Source organism: Haemaphysalis longicornis, unplaced genomic scaffold (genome assembly GCF_048455015.1).
Source record: "Haemaphysalis longicornis isolate Haplotype H1 unplaced genomic scaffold, Haemaphysalis longicornis Haplotype H1 scaffold_1, whole genome shotgun sequence".
NCBI classification, from domain to species: Eukaryota; Metazoa; Arthropoda; class Arachnida; order Ixodida; family Ixodidae; genus Haemaphysalis; species Haemaphysalis longicornis.
Genome location: NW_027526203.1, coordinates 145,819,335 through 145,833,409, shown reverse-complemented (window position 1 = coordinate 145,833,409; position 14,075 = coordinate 145,819,335). Strand labels below are relative to the sequence as shown.

Genomic DNA, 14,075 nt, shown 5'->3' with positions numbered 1-14,075 from the left:
CCGTTAAACGGATGGTCCACCTGTTGTCATGTGCATCACATGCATCACGTGCCCATGTTTCGATCATGCCCGTTTTCCTCGCTTAATTTGAGCTAGAATGTCCTCCGCATGAGTCAAATATTTGGGCGAAAATGTGAGTTTTTGTTATGCCCAGACAGCCCATCTGGTAACGAGCTTTGTGGTCATGTAGCACTTGTTTGTTAAAAACTAAAGTTAAAGAGAAAAAAGGAATGGTAAAATATGCTTTGCTGTCTAATAGGTGTGAGTCGGCTGCAAGTGAGGTGACTCAGGGCCTGTGAGTGCTGGGCCAACGCAATGCGTAGGCTGCTAGAGTAACAACCGTACACGACACTTTTTCCCCTAATGAGAAACAACGCTAATCCAATGGTATCCTTTGTGTGTACACCGACGTTTTCCATCGGAGAAATAAATGCCAGAAATCCTGGAGCCTGAAAGGGACAGTGGCGGTCGCCCCTTTTCTCACGTTTTAGTGCGAAGCACGCAAGTGCTCGCTTCTGTAGTTTCACGGCGTCGGCGTCCCTCATTGTAACCGAGCGAATGAAAGGGACACCAGCAGCACCCTCTGCCGCACCCTCTTACTGCATTCACTACACTCGCAATTGGAATCTTTTTCTAAAGAACTAAACTGCTGTTTTCATGGCCCCTTGTTGGCTGATTCTCTGTTTTCTTACTTTTTCTTGCCTGCATACTTTGCTCTAGGCCTTGCTCCCAATGCTGCTGATCACTGCACTGGGCTGCTCGCCGTGGCTGCTCCAGCCATGCCGAATAGTGTTGGTAGGCAGAATGAGTAAACCACACCGCTATACGAGTAATGTCTGTGCTACATGACCATTTCAAAGGCCTTCATTGAGGGGCGCATTTTGTACACTTAAAGGGTGCACTGGTAACTAGACAATTGTCAACTGACAAAGTTCCCGGGTAGCACAGCATTGAGAGTTTTAAACACTGCAAGTTAACATTTTTTCAGTTGTTTCAGGCTACTGACGCTCGCATTTCACTCGCACCATCCCCACTCACCATTTTGCTGACATCTGCTAATTTGCAAGGGGAAATCTAATGAATAGCGAGTACGCTGTACCTGGACAACCCATGTGCGAACAAACAAACTTGATATTTGCCACCGAACAGGTGCAAATCAAGCTTTGGGATAGCATTGAAAAAGACTGCAAACAAGCCTGCACAGCAGCCAACACGGTAGCTACTAAGTATGCATGGCCTTTTCTCCTCTGCTGCTCATCACAGATGGACTGAGGCTCATTACCATAAAGATTTCGGCTGAAAGGTAGCATTAAGAATTTCCTGGCTCAAACTGCACACTGCACAATCATACACAAAAGTTTGACAAACTCACTTGAGCCTCCTTTTAACGGAACTGTTATCCCAGAAATGAAAAACAGCCTGTGCAGAGTAATTACGTTAAAAGCTTCTCTCCCCCCCCCTTCAATTAAGCTGTTGTCGCATTAACTCAAACAATGAACTCCATTTTCAGAAGCTGCATTTTACAGAGTGCCACCAACACAGCAGTTAGCTTGTTTTCATCACTCCCATGGCTCCCCAGCCAAATGATGCCTGTTATCTAATTCCCCGCTCCGATGCCCCTACAAGAGTACTTGACCTTTGAACAACGATAGCGCAGAGAGGGAGCAAGGCAGACAACTCCGGTCATAGGAAACCTCCACATGTGAAACAAATTCTGTTCCTAGTTCTTAGTTCCTTCACGAGTCTCGATTTAGTATACTTCCTGGTTGTGACAGGTTTTCTTTAATAGGGCATGTTCAGTAACTGCAGTTATAGCTGAGCAGTGGGTGTGGCATTTACGTGATTTTTGCGCGATTTTGCAGATTAAGTCAGAAAATTCATCCCAGCATGTGCAGCGGAAAAAAAGAAGAAAAAAAAAAGAGTAATGAATACATCTGAAAATGAGCATAGCTTTCTTATTAAGAAAGTGCCTTCCTTATGCAAGTAAATACGGTAATTTGTTTGGTCAAATTCACTCCAATAAAGTTCTAGCTTAAATTTTCTTCATTCCCTTAAATTAGGTTGCAGCGTGGTTCAACTGCATGTGTAAGCTTATTATGTTATTGCACTGATGCAAACCAACACCTTTACTGCCTGGAATGCCCCATTAAAAGAAGGTGTCTCAAAGCTGGAGGGTTGAAAACGAATCAAACAGGCCCAAAACACTTCACAACCTCCCAAGTGATTCTTCAAATATCCAGCATTACAGGCTTCACAATGCTTTCGCAAATTGATTCTGTGTTAGCACTTGGCTAAGCACATTCCTCAACAATTCCCCAAGTCTCTCTCTCTCTTTTTTTTTTTTTCAGTGCGACCTACAGTACTTGCACATTTGTGGTTAAATTACACAACATCAGGTCTCACAAAACCTGTGCTTACGAAAGGCTGCAGTCTCTTGCAAACTTACATGTCACATCTTCCATTTATGAAAAAAAACCTTCCCATGGTGCACCTTCCATTCTATTACTAAACAATAAAAGATCCATGCGGTCCTGATCTGCCCCAAGGTTTGCCCAAGGAAGGGCACCTGGCTTTACTGGGTCCTACTGGACGAGCACAAACCTTGCAAAGGTGACGCGTGCTTCACGGACCGAAGTACAAGTTTTCTCAATCACGCGATTAAGACCTCAATTACATAGATCTTTAAAGTGAGTATTACCTCGTTCCCCCCGTTAGGGCATACATTTTGTGAGAAACAGAAACAGGACGCCAGTTCAAAGTGTGCCGTGAGTACCAACACCAGCAGTCGGACTACCAGATGCTGCTTCCGAAGAGTTCCTTACAAAATGCACTAGACCGGCCATTGATTCTGCAACCACGTGTTGCCATGGAAATAAGGGGAAGAGTATTACTTTGTAACTGGCTTGACTTGAAGCATTTTGGTGAATGTGAAACACACAGCGCAACAAAGTTGACGAAAAAAGTTTTTACTTGCACAGGCAAAAAAAGCAGCAATGGGGAAGCAAAATAAGGCCCATCTTATTTTGTTTGTTTTTTGTACTAGGATGCATACGTGAAAATATCAAGTGCAGATGACAGCGATTCCGACTGGCCAAGCCAGCTGTTACAAAATGCTTTTAACTTGTGCAGTACTCCATGAAGACATTTTAATCATTTCACCATTGTGTCAAAGCACTAAAGTATCGGAACAATATGTAATACATGAAACAAAACATAGGCACCGAGGTCAACCTGCAGCTCGCTGACACAGTTTGTAAACTAAGACAAGGTGCGTTAGTGTGGTTGAACATTGCAAAATGTTCGGTCACATGTATACAACATTTACGTACTGTTTTGATAATTTATTGCTTTAAAATAATGATGAAATGATTAAATGTGTCATCATGGGGTACTGCAGAAGTTAAAAGCCCTTTGTAACAGCTGGCTTGGCCAGTCCCGATTGCAAACAACTGTACACAATAAATTTTCATGTAGCCATCCCACTGAAAAAAAAAGCACAAAATGGAAAAAATGCGCCTTATTTCTTTTGTCATAGCTACACTATAGATTTATTTCCTATCTACAATAATAAACCCTTTTATTGTTGTTTTGGCTGTGCCTTACACGTTTTCACACTCACTAAAGCATTACAAGCCGAGCCAATTGCAAAGCCAATGCACATGTGAACTCTTCCCATCATTCCCACGGTGACACGGACGGCCTTGAGCAAGTTGCACTGACACTACCGCCATGTTCCTCTAGTAGAAGCAAAAAACTACACGGCTGGCTCCGAGTGGAACAGTTGGAACGACTCCCCCACATTGCTAGTGGTCGCCAGCTATGCACGCAACCACCCAGGAGTGGAGATGCCTCCATCCTCCCCGTCCCACTCAAGGTGGCAGCACCTGCCCGCTTTTGAACCCCACCCTCAGAGATGGCCCGCAAGAGAGGTGTGTGCGCCCCACAAGACACCCACCTCATGGTAGGGGTCCCCTCCGCTGGAGCAGCTGGGTCCCTCGTCCAGGGACGACGACGACGTGTTGCTGGAGTCCAAGTCCGCAAAGTGCAGCCGCCGTCGCTCGTGCGCGTGCTGCCGCAGGCTGAACGTGCGCTTCTCCGTGTGCATCGGGCTCATGCCTGCACCACAGCACACATGCGTGAACGGCCCCGCATGCACCACACACCGGCGGCCAAGCAGCGGTGGCCATCACTCTCGTGCGAAGCACGCGTAGCGTCCCCCCACTTCAATCACAGCCGGTAGCACTCATTTTCACTGCCATACAAAAGCATTCGAAATTCCTCAACCCAAGTGCATTGCGGGAAATTCTGGACTGAATTTCTGGTGTTCCAAACACTCTTTCTTTTGCAAGACAACCGGCAACTGGCAACTGCCAGAAGTGGCAGACAACAGTTGCGCTTGTTGACCATGGGACCCTACGTCATTCACTACAATTCATCTGGTTGGTTCCTTGTAGATACGCTGACATACGATACCCCAACAATGACTGACCCACAGAAAGTCATGCAGCAATGCCCCGCTCAGTCATGTGTGTTACGGCTGCCATATTCAGCACATGAAATCTGCTTTGCGCTACAAGCCAATCTATGACCATCAATGATGTGCTGCAAGAAGAAAGCACTGTTCTTGAAGTTTAAAATGCCGGCCTTTGAAATATGGGCATGGATGAATCTTGGGGGGGTGAGCACCAATTACAGGTGGCTAGCACTGTGACATGTGACCCAAAGTGGGTACATGCTCGGGAGAAACTTCTATTGCACACCTCTGAGCTGCTCGAGCTGTTGGACAACATGACCACTAATGCATTGTGCTAAGGCGTTACTTGAGGGGCCCTGAAACACTTTCTTCCACTACTCACTGCTAGCGGAACCCTGTCCACCGCACTCTGCATTCGTCTTATGGTTGCACAATCTGCAGCTACATTCCCGCCTGAAAGAATGGCAGCCTGTGATGATTACGACAAAAGATGGCAACACAGAAAAGAAAATACACAGGACGACGCGCTACTAGTGTTGAGGATGATAATGAATAAAAGAGGCAGGGCTGCACGGGCACGGGGGTACGGGCCTCGCTAGCTCGCGTCTCGTGCTCGGGGCAATTGCTCGTGACCAGCCGAGCGAACGGGCGACCAGCTGTCGGGCTCCCTTTTTGCATTGCTATCCACGACAAACTAGCAACTGGGAACTTTGCTGTTGTGCTATAGCTTCCAAATGGCGCCATCGCAGCCATGCGTTAAAAAAATCAGACGTGCCACAATTGTTTAGAAGCCTGCACCCCAAGAAAGGAAAAGAGTAGAAAAGGTTCTGTATGTTCATTGGCTGTCGCATGGCATCAAGAGAGTGGGTTCCGATACGGCGTGAACGTTGTGTTTTCTGCTGAGAGAAAGGTAGGCCAGATTTGCTCTCCGTTTGGCAAGCAGGGCTGCAGAGTGCAACACAAAAAGCAGTTTGCGGCTCGCACTCAAGCAGTTATGTATCACCTGCCACTATCATGTGACATACGTTTGCGCGAGCATCATAGTTTGCTGTTGCGCAGGCCATACATGCACCTGGCCTTACACTGTAAGGAGGGCAAGGTGCAAGGGTGTCAAGCCCTTTTAGAAAAAAAAAAACAATCGTGATGTTTAGGCACAAGGGCAGGATGCAAAGGGAGATTGCAGAAGCTTGGGAAATCAGCCGGGAGGAGTCAATGTACATTAGGCACCCTTCGCTCAGTCTGCAGGACGCTTAGTTGGCATTCCTGGGGCAGCACGTGCTGAGATAGTAAACTTTGCACCTGATAGTTTGTATTTTTATTCGTACTTTTATTGATATTTTTGTGTGTGTGTCAATCAGTTTGGCAGTCTGTCACACTATATATTTGTTTCTTAATAAAGTTCCCAGTTGCTAGCAGCGCGTCATCCTCTGCATTTTCTGTTCTGCGCTACCATCCTCTTTCGCGCCTTTTTTTCATAATGTATAAAAACCAACTCGCCCAACTTTCCATCACGCTCACGTTGGGATGTGGGTTTCGCAGCCACCGATTAGGTAAACATGGGTGGTTCGCAAGGCAGGAGTGCACATAGCACATCAACAGGTACACTGGCAAGCTCAAGTCGCTGCTGTCAAGAGGTGCACAAAGACCTGCAGTGCCCTTATTTTGGAATAGGTCACTGAGCTAAAGGGAAGATTTCCAATGTACAGCCCTGTGCTTTGGCAGCCCAAATCCAGGTTTAAATTTCCCATTTTTGGATGCTAAACGGGCTGAAGCTACACACTGGCCACGCGGTGCGCCGTAGTGGAGGGCTACGGATTAATTTTGACCCGCTGGGGATCTTTAACATGCGCCGAAATCTCAACATGCGGGCGTTTTCACTTTTTGCCTTCATCAGAAAAGCAGCCACCGTGGTCAGCATCGAACCCATATCCTTCAGCACAATGCATTCACCACTGAGCCACTGCGGTGAGTTGGATCCAGGTTTAGATTCCTAAAATGGAGATGAGGAGGAGGCATTATATGATGCCTTTCCTGTACACTACCAAACCAGCATGACTGCTTGGAAGGAATTTGCTTCTACGTAGGACATGGCTACAAAGAGACAGCACTCCCAGGTGACAACAAAAACACGTGTAGTTGCAGTGCCATTGCTTGATAAAGACTGCCTTTAAACATTGTTTTCAATCGATATGGCAAGCATAGAGGGCTCACATGCCGTTCTAATGTTTCCAATCACCCATTTGGTCAAATGAATGCATTGAGTGGCCTCTGTAAAAAAAGTGTTCCTTGTATGTTTAAACGAGGGGAAGGGGGGGGAGAGGCACTGGTCTCGAGACCTGAAAACTCGCCAAAAAAGTCAGTGTCATGTGCCATATTTATTTACAATCTACAGTTCCTAAAGAAAAGACCTACAAAATGTTACAGCCCTATCTCGAATATCAACCAAGCTGTCGTATCCCAAAGCCCCCTGAATGACTTTTTTCCTACACACAAACATTTTTTTCGTTATTGCAAAACAGCGTTTTAGGCTACCTTTCATGTTTTCGTGCAACTATCTCAAGATTTGAGATAGCTAGTCCAAATTTTCTTTGAAAAATAAAGCTAGCTCAATGTATAAAACATGCAAATTTGCAAGCGTGTTTTGCATTTGACCTTCTAAAAATTTTATTTTCCTTATCACTCAACTGCCATGTTATGGACACTTAAAGTGGCTGTAATGTCAGTAGTAATAATGGTGTGATTTAAAATCTGTTTGCAACACTGCATTAGTGATACACTTCAGTGCACCCATACGTTAATACTGATTTTCTGGTTAGCAGTTTTTCCCATTGCTGGCAAACAATACAAAGGTATTTTTAATTATCATCTGGACAAAAAACTGAACAAATGCTGTGAAGTCTCATTAAATCCAAACAGGAAACAAAAAAAAAATGCCTCGAAGGCCTATGCCTCCACTTGAAATCTGTTTTATCAACTCAACACATTCAAATACCATCTTAAGGGAAATGTTTCTGGGTACCTTCCATGTGCTGTGCGACTTACTCTGCGAGGTAAGTCAGGCTACACTTCCTCGGCCACTAATACAGACACAAGGAAGGAACACACGCACACTAGAATAGACTTGCCCCAAACCATCAAGAAGCCCCACCACGTTTTCCTTTGTACTACTCTACTAGCACTGCAGAGATGAGCTCAAGAAGAAGGGTGGTGAAAGCACAGTTCCCACACAGGCACGCAAAGCACAGTTTGAAATGATATACAGTAAAGCAGCCTCTCAGCTCTGTGGAAAGCACCTTTGAAGGCACACCTGCATGTGGCTACCACTACCAGCACCAGGGAGCAGCAGACAAGGAAGATTGGTGGTAAGCAAACGGCTCCTCTTGCGAGTCCACCATCGGACACACTGCTGCAGTCCGGCTGGTGATGCTGCCCACTTTGTTCAAGCCACCGCATTTGTAACACAGGGCAACAAAACGCAGAGACCAGATGCCCCCCCCGCCCCCTTCCCCACCCCGGAAGCGTGCAAGGGAGCACAGCAGGAGGCGCTGGAATGGTAGCCCTGGGACAGACTGCACAGGTGTTCTCCCCAGTCTCCCATTACGCGTACACATTTCTTGTTCCGGGAAGCAAGAGGAGAAGAAAAATGGTCAACGCTTCAGTCACTTGCATGAATGACTGCAAAGGGGCGCTATCTCTGCAATCATTCATGCAATCTATGAAGTGGGCTGTAGTGAACAAGATTAGCTAGACACACTGGGACCCTCACACCAGCGCTGAAGTTTCTGTACAAAGGTGCTCGGATTTTCCACTTGAAAGTACAGCTGCTGGAGGCGCAGGAGAGAAACTGGGAGTGGCACCCACCAGTGGATCAATGCGTAGCAAGTCTTGAGGAAGGGAGCTTTTGGACCATACTAGGTTTGAGGGCACAGGAAGATGCTCTGCAGCTTGGCTCTCTGTTGAGTTCCAGACCATGTGGGCTCTTTTTCTGTGCCCTCCACTTTACTTAATGGTACCACTGAAAAATTTAACTAACTGCCCAAAACGTAATGATGAAGCTGCAAGTGGTCGCACCAGGCACAGTTGCAGTAGGCTTGAGAACTGTTTCCTTCTACTGTGCCAGTGTGACTGCACCACAGCGCATTTGTTTAGTGGATAAATTAAGATGAAATGCTTTGGAAGCTGAACAGGCTACCAGCCACTGCTACTGTGTCACTTGACACACAACATTCTGCCACTGACGGCTCAAATAGAAGCAGTACTCGGCAGGACATCCCATGGCCATAGCTAAATTGCTTTGTACTGGGATGTGAAGCTCAGAAATGACTGCCACAGCTAGTCTTAGATTCAGCCAGGTGATGAGCCACCCTGCCACAATTTTCCCGCTTCGTCACCCCAGAAACACAGCACCTGTCCATTTGCACACGCTACGCCCCCCAATTTCATTTACAGCAACCCAGGGATGAGGACAAGGGCCGGACAGAAATGCACCCCTGTGAGAGCTGGAACAGCAAAGGTGGACAGCAAAGGTGGACCTTTGCCGTCTTCCGTGGTGGGCTCACCGAGGGTGGAGCCCCCCTGGCTGGGCACGCAGGTGAAGCCCTGCATGCGCTGGAAGTAGTAGACGGTGACGCTGTCGAAGCCGACCGTCTTGCGGTGCCGGCTGCGCTTGCTGGGCGGCGGGGCATCTGGGTCATCCGGCCGGGAGGCCCCCTGCCGCTGGTCCCCATTCGTGGCCAGAGGAGAGGGAGCCCGTGGCTTGCCAAACTCCAGACCCAGGATGCCCTCCGACATAGGGCCGCCCCTGGGCAAGGCAATCCTGCTTTGTCACACACACACACACACACACTCGTAGCATCTTAAACTAGAGACCCCAGCCACCTCAGGGAACCAGAAGACAGCTTCCACCAGAGGCCCTCGAGCACTTGAAAAATGGCATGCACACCCAAGCCCCGTCACCACAAGAACCATCCCCATTAATCATGCCCGAGCACTAAACTGCCTTCGTTCCCAGGCACAAGACATTTTTCCCAGAGCCACAAGACGCCACACAAGAATGCTGCTCAAAATCGGGCTTACGTGTTAGTGGTCGCTCGTGAGGTTTGAGCATGAGGCGTGAAGGTTATTGAGAACACCAGGGTGTCACACTGGAACTGAGCCGAGAACATCGCGAAGGAAACACGTGTCACTTTCAAAGACCTCCCATAAAAAAGGGAATCCCCGGCTGCCCAGTCTGGGAAGTTGTTTCAACCAAATTGTCGCTGCCCATAAAGCGGAGCCAAAAACCATGTGCACGTGTAGCCAACACGTAGATGGGGGAACTTTGCTGACCTAATTCCATATGAAGTGAACTTAGAGAAGACTACTGCTTGTGGTTTCCTTTTTATTTCTTTTTAAATGAACTCCGTAAGTGCTTTTTAGTGTTGCTCTTACTCCTGTGCAGCTGTAACCACAAATAAAGCGACACTAAAAAGTCAAATTCCCACATACATGATACCTGCCCATTTACACATAGAAACTTCCATAAAAAAAAAGGGCACATGCTATGGCATCGCATGTTGTGATCTTATCTGGATAAAGATAACCCTAGTTCGAGCAATCCAATGGCAATAAACTTGGAAACCTATAAATCAAAAATGATAAGTTTATCACAGGCCTTGTAACTGCGGCTGGGCGGGCATAGCAGTGCCAGTACTGACCGAGGGAGAAAAACAAAGCTGCATACAAAAGTGAGGGAGAAATAAAAGCAAAAAAAAAAAAGTGACTACAACATCACCATTAAGCCGAGAGGCAATAAAATGCCTTTACGCTTTGAAGCTAAAAGCGTCTGTGAACCACGAGTGAGGGAGATCTAAAAGCAAAAGAAAAATGTGACTATGACATCACCAGTAAGTTGAGAGGCAATAAAATGCCTGTACACTTTGAAGTTAAACGAGTCTGTGAACCCCGAGTGCTATATTTAGTTGCAATCACACGATTGGCACATACTACTTACAAACATGCAAGCCATACTAAACAGCAAACTAGCTCTGGTTTTGTAGTGTTTTGCTTGACTTCCAGCACTACAAGCGGCGAGCCACGTAGCCCGACATCCTGCACGACAGCCAACACTGCTGAAGTCACAAGGTTCACAAAGAAACATAAAAGGCACCAACACTCAAACTCACTCTAGTGACGGCAGCTCAGTTGTGCTATTAGAGGTGCCCACAGGCATTAACTGGGATACCTTTATAGGATCAAGCAAGGTTAGAACCGGTGAGGGATTAAAAGAGCTGAATAGCAGGTATATTTTTTACTACTGAGGTCATGGGAAGCTGGGGGTGGATTCTTGATCTACAAGGAGCAGCAAATGTGAAAGGATTATATGCCATTATCGAAAGAGTCGCAGCCGCTGTGGTCAACCTAATATGAGGTAGAAGTTAAAGGTAGTACAAGCCTAGGCACCAAGGTCTAGTTGCGATGGTGAGGACAACAGTTTCTACGGAAATGTCGAATAAGCAATGAATGAATAAGGGAATGGCATGGTACTTGATATGACAGGAGCAAGCAAGCAAGCAGGTGAACACACAGAGGGAAAATTATGTGCTGGTTGGATTTGGGGAGAGACATGACCTGAAGATTAACCTGCATACATTCTTTCGCAGACGAAGGAATAGGATGTGGACATTTTATGGCCCCCACAATGAAACGAAAAATGAAATCGACTTCATTCCAAGTGCAAATTAAGATGCGGTAGAGGATGTTGAGGTGCTGAGCAAGAGCAAGGGTAGTGACTACAGGTTCGTGAGGAATAGAATAAGGCCAGACCTCATATGGAAAACGATGACACTACTAAGAAGTAGGACACCCAACCGAAAATGCTTCACAATGGACCGCAAATGCCTCGTGAAGCATTTGCGGCCCTAATGGGAGTGAAAATAGTGTGGACAGAGACGTGTCATATTCTGCCTCAAGGACTTGGGAGAGAGCAATCACAGTCAGCGTCACACCAAAAATGAGGGGGGAGGACACAACACAGACTGAATTTATGCCTCCACAGGGAAATTACATCCTGTTTATGTGTACACACGCACCCATACATCTAAAGCTTTCACGGTTTACACTACTTAAATAGAAAAAGGAAAACCAAATCAATTTGAATATGTGGGTTTACTTTGTGAATAAGCAAGGGATGAAACTTGTCGCTTCCTGTATTCTCGGAATTTTCCTGCATTATACTCTTTGGGAATTCATGCTTCGTGTTACGCTCCAAAGTTCATTATCTTAGACATAGCCAAAGTAGTAAAACAAGAAAGTTGGCGGATGTCTGAATATGCCTTCGCCAATATCTTCAAGCACCCAATCAAGTGCAACAATCACATACCCCGATGCCTTTACCTGTCGAAGCAACAGGTTAAGGGAACATTCGATCATTACAATTGGTGCCACGAATTAAGAGGTGTTCCTATTCTGAGCTGTTATCTTTGAAGGTGCTCACTTTTATGCCCCTCCTGCTTGGGCTTCTGGCCTGCAGTATGCACCTAGAAGAGGCGTTCGGCCCTAATCATTTCTCTGGGACTCTTAAACAAGATGCTTAGGTGGCCTGAAGCCAGCTGTCTTGGCTTGTGTATTGCATGGCTGGGTGAAGTCACCGTGGTCTTGAAAATGCTGCATGCTCCGTGTGCACAGCATCTCGAACCACACAACATTCCAAGACACAGCTCCAGCCCAAGCCAGCAAGTGAGGTTCCATCCTGGGACACTAGGCTTGCATCACAGATGTGCACTTTTTGCTGATACTAAGTAATGCATGTTGTTGCATAGTTACAGTAAAAACTGCGCAAATGGACGGGATGGATGAAGAACGACAACAAGACAGGCACAGTCTTGTCAGTCAAGACAGGCGCAGACAACAAGACTGCGCCTGTCTTGTTGTCCTTCTTCATCCGTCCCGTCGATTTGCACAGTTTTTACTGTAATTTTGCTGACACATCCGTGGCTCGGTTGCTTTTCCCCTGAGCCTTACTCTCTGCATTGGTAATGCATTGTGCAATGTCTGCAATGCTCACAATAGGGTCGTCAAAGAAACGCTTCAGGTCTGCTCGTTCCAAACTGCCTAGGGAACTACAAAAAATGCAAAACATTACTGCGAAGAAAAAAAAAATACCAGACCTACTTTAGGCAGTGGTAATTTAGTGCGTACACACATTCTCAGTCTCAAACTGTGGCAGCATACCAGTGGACACAATGACAGGATGCTGCTGTGGCGGGCGATCCCGTGCAGTCTACAAAGATGACGGCTGCACCGCGGGACAAAGTGGTGTGGCCATTCAAAGACACAAGTAGGCTTGTCACTAGTACCATCTGGAAAAAAAAACGGCTACCTCTTGTAGGGCCCACTTATCTTTCACACACATAAAAACCCCTTTTCAGGTTTAGTCCTCACCCAACCGGTTTGCATTCCTCCAATATAAAAGGCGGGGAATTAAGAAGTTGAGCCCCCGGGGTTAACTCCTAAAACAATGTATACGCATTATACTCGCCGCGTGTTTTAGCAGATAAGCAGGTTGTGCACTGCATGTACTGAAATTTGTCTTTCGCAGGGAAAGGTGCCACAAAGCAGTTAAAGGGGCCATGAAGACAAAATACGTGTTCAGTTTGAAAGAACTAGCCTTCCATTCCAGCCAGAAAAGATGCATTTTATTAACAGAAAAAATGCGATAACAAAAAAAAAAAAACTTCAAATTTCGTGCTACACCCACGTAATATAGGTAGGAGTGATGTAATCTGGGCCAGCACTAGAAACAGTTATCAGTGTGTTAACTGCACGTCAGCATTCAAGTCAAACGACACAACGGAAGTAGAGGCCCCCCCCACTGCAAACCAGTCATGTTTCTTAGGTTGGCAGCTACCAATCGCACGAACAAGATTCTGTGCCGTCATAGGAAAGTTGCCGGAAACTGGCTAAGGAGGAGCCACTGCTGCATCTGCCTTCCCTAACATCTCTATTATCTGTTTCAAGCTGACAGACGAATAGCGTGTAACTAATGCCAAAAAATTACGCCCACCTCCCCTCGCGGGAACCCTGGTGTGATGAGACGCTGAAGGCGGTTCCATTGGCGTCGCATCAAGCAATCGTCGGGTACGGCAAGAGAGCACGCAAGCGCAAGCGCGGACGACCGTCGACTGAGAGACCGGCCGGAGCGCAGCACTCCGCTTCTATGCGCAGCGCGCCCAAAGGAGAGGAGACCACGGGGAGAGAGAGTACTACACATGCGCACAGTGCGCAGCCGCGTGCGGCGCCGCACGCAGCGCGACTGCAGATGTTGGGAGAGAGTGTTCGCTATCAGAGAGAGGAGAGGAGGCGAGCGGAGGAGACGCAGCTGTGCGGACGCGGACGACGGACGCACGCAGAACAGGGCCGCCGGCAAGAGATGCTCCTCTCAGCATCGCATCTAAAAGATCAGAACGATGACATTAGATCTTATTGCTTCTTTTTTAACTTTTTTCAGTTATGCTATATCGCAGGCGCAATGAGGTTCCCAGACAATGGAGGCGTATTAAAGTACAGGCCGTATCACGGATTTGTAGCCGGTTAGTATACGTTCCACGAGTTGCATCTTTTG

General features: G+C 46.9%; 1 protein-coding gene across 3 annotated transcripts in view; it reads right to left on the bottom strand.

Moving 5' to 3' along the window:
- The window catches only part of LOC144137605 (cysteine/serine-rich nuclear protein 2-like), a 39,160-nt gene that overhangs the window by 18,798 nt on the left and 6,287 nt on the right, over positions 1-14,075 (bottom strand). Inside the window, exons 1-4 of one of the 3 annotated variants that reach the window (XM_077669558.1) lie at positions 12,686-13,124; positions 9,551-9,624; positions 9,034-9,275; positions 3,956-4,116 (exon numbers count right to left, since the gene is read on the bottom strand). In XM_077669558.1, the coding sequence (XP_077525684.1) occupies positions 3,956-4,116; positions 9,034-9,265 (393 nt within the window). In that variant the 5' untranslated portion in view covers positions 9,266-9,275; positions 9,551-9,624; positions 12,686-13,124. Of the gene's footprint in view, positions 1-3,955; positions 4,117-9,033; positions 9,276-9,550; positions 9,625-12,685; positions 13,125-14,075 lie in introns of those variants that run through there. The other 2 variants (XM_077669549.1, XM_077669542.1) reach the window with 2 other exon arrangements.